At 46.3% G+C, this 2,403-nt stretch overlaps 1 protein-coding gene across 1 annotated transcript; it reads left to right on the top strand.

Moving 5' to 3' along the window:
- The first annotated feature begins 762 nt into the window (after positions 1 to 762).
- LOC124958216 (olfactory receptor 5A1-like) lies at positions 763 to 1,715 on the top strand. Its single transcript, XM_047516045.1, is given in 2 exon segments — positions 763 to 1,153; positions 1,156 to 1,715. Coding segments are annotated over 2 exon segments (951 nt in total).
- Positions 1,716 to 2,403: the final 688 nt, after the last annotated feature.

Here is a 2,403-nt window from a genome sequence, read left to right as displayed (position 1 = left end):
TCTTCCTAACTTGAGCCTAACTTGATTGTGTTTGGCTTGGGAGTTTCTACTCTCTAGTCAGCCTGGTACCCATAGCATTTGGAAGAGAGCTTACAGTGTCCCCTGCAAAAGTATTCTTTGATTTAGTTACCACTTGGCTTGGAGACCTGGTGCTTCACCTTTCCTAGACTGGCTCCTATGTTAAAAAGGGCAAAGATTTTCTTGAAATGCTGCCTCAGTTTCCTAATCCTGAGCCCTCTCCTAAGGTCACTACCCTTACATGAGTTCAGTGCTGCTCCCTCATAGGTTGAGTTATGAACCTAGAAACCAGAGTGAGCTTCTGGGTATCGAGAATCCAAAACCCCTGCATGCAAAGGTGTGAGTGGTTGTACCTTGCTGGGTACAGAGTCCAGAGATCCAAAGGATGTTTTCTAAGTATCAAGAAATTCAAGATTTATTGTTTTAGACAGTTTATGTCAAAATAACTCCCTGCAGGGAGGAGAGCACAATGGTTCTTTCCACCTTGTCTCGCCTACCTCCTCAGGAGACTTCTAGAATGACACAGGTTCTCTCACATCCATTATTAGCTGCCTCACGGTGTCTGACTTCTCATCATCTCCTACATTATCCTTACATTTCTCCAGGCTTTACAAATTCAGAAATGCTCAATTTTCGTGACTCAAATTCATATATTTGTTTAGCTTCATTACTTGAAAAGAATGGAGTCTTCCTTGTTCTGTTTTGGAGTCCAACCATTTCCTTCTGTCACCTTTTTCTCAGCAGATGACACCCAGCAGGTACATGGAAGAGGATGGAAACCACACCTCCGTGGCCATGTTTGTCCTCCTGGGGCTCTCAGATGACAAGGAACTGCAGCTCATCCTCTTCTCAGTCTTCCTGGGGATCTACCTTGTGACTCTGACCTGGAACCTGGGTCTTATCATCCTCATCAGGTTGGACTTCCACCTGCAAACACCCATGTATTTTTTTCTCAGTTTCCTGTCATTCAGAGACGTCTGCTATTCTTCCTCCATTGTCCCGAGGATGCTCGCAGACTTCTTAAAAGATGAAAAAACAATTTCCCTCATGGCCTGTGCCACTCAGTACCTTGTGGTGGCCTGGATGGCTATGGCTGAGTGCTGTCTCTTGGCCACCATGGCCTATGACAGATATGTCCCATTGGTAGCCCTTTGCAGTACTCAGCCATCATGGCCCCAGGCCTCTGTCAGAGGATGGTGGCTGGGGTCTGTGGCAGTGGTTTCCTCAGCAGCTTAGTCCAAACTTCCCTTTGCTTTCACCTCTACTACTGTGGGCCAAATATTATTCGACATTTCTTCTGTGACATACCTCAGATTATGACCTTGTCTTGCTCTGATCCTTTTGTTAGCCAACTGATTCTCTTTCTGGCAGCTGCTTTTGTTGGGTTTGGCTCTTTCCTTCTCATCCTGTTGTCCTATGGCTTCGTTGCCACCTCCGTCCTGGAAATCTCCTCACTCCAAGGCTGTGCCAAGGCCCTCAACACCTGTACCTCCCACCTGGCAACGGTGACGCTCTTCTACGGCACAGCCCTCTCTGTCTGCACCCATCTCGGCTCCAGCCACACCACAGAGCAGGACAAGGTGCTGTCCATCTTCTATGTCATCCTCATCCCCATGTTGAACCCTCTGCTCTACAGTCCGAGGAACAAGGAGATCAAAGAAGCCCTCAGGAGGGTGATAAAGAAAGTAGCATCGTGATCTCAGTAAGAGTAAGAGTGGGCAGGGATGATGGTCCCTAAGAGGAGGAAGGCAGTGAGAATATGTGCTGGATCTTTGACCTCTTCTAGCTACGTAGAGGAATGTGTGAACCGGGCTTCCTTATTTCCTGGAGTCATTGTGCTCAGATGCCACCATGTCTGACACAGTGTCACCAGCACTAAACACTCTTTAGGGTTCTGCTTTTGTTTTTATTTTTGGTACTAAGGATTTACTTCAGAGGCATTTTACCCCTGAGCCAAATCCCCAGCCCTTTTTATGTTTTATTTTGAGACAGGGTCTCATTAACCTTTTTGGGGCCTCACAAAGTGGCTGAGGCTGGCTTTGAACTCACAGCCCTCCTGCTTCAGCCTCCCGAGTCACTGCAATGAGAGGCATGTGCCACCACATCCAGCTGAAACCCAGATTAATAGCCAATTTCCGGGACTAGAATCCTGGTGGATAAAACCCTAACTGGTGGTTGTGTTTCTGAGAACAGAGGTGCTGATGGGTAATTATAGGTCCAGAAATGACCAACACCCAGGGAGCCACACCTCCTCTCGTTTTGTTCACCAATTTTATTTCTTTATATTAGCCAAATAAATTACTCTACCTATTTAAGGTTCACAGCAGATGTTATGGAATAAGGTAGATTAAAATAATTATTACAGTGAAGCAAATCAGCATATTT

This window comes from Sciurus carolinensis, chromosome 11, assembly GCF_902686445.1.
Source record: "Sciurus carolinensis chromosome 11, mSciCar1.2, whole genome shotgun sequence".
Classification (NCBI taxonomy): Eukaryota; Metazoa; Chordata; class Mammalia; order Rodentia; family Sciuridae; genus Sciurus; species Sciurus carolinensis.
The sequence above is the reverse complement of the archived record's forward strand: the minus strand, read 5'-3'. Positions and strand labels throughout refer to the sequence as shown.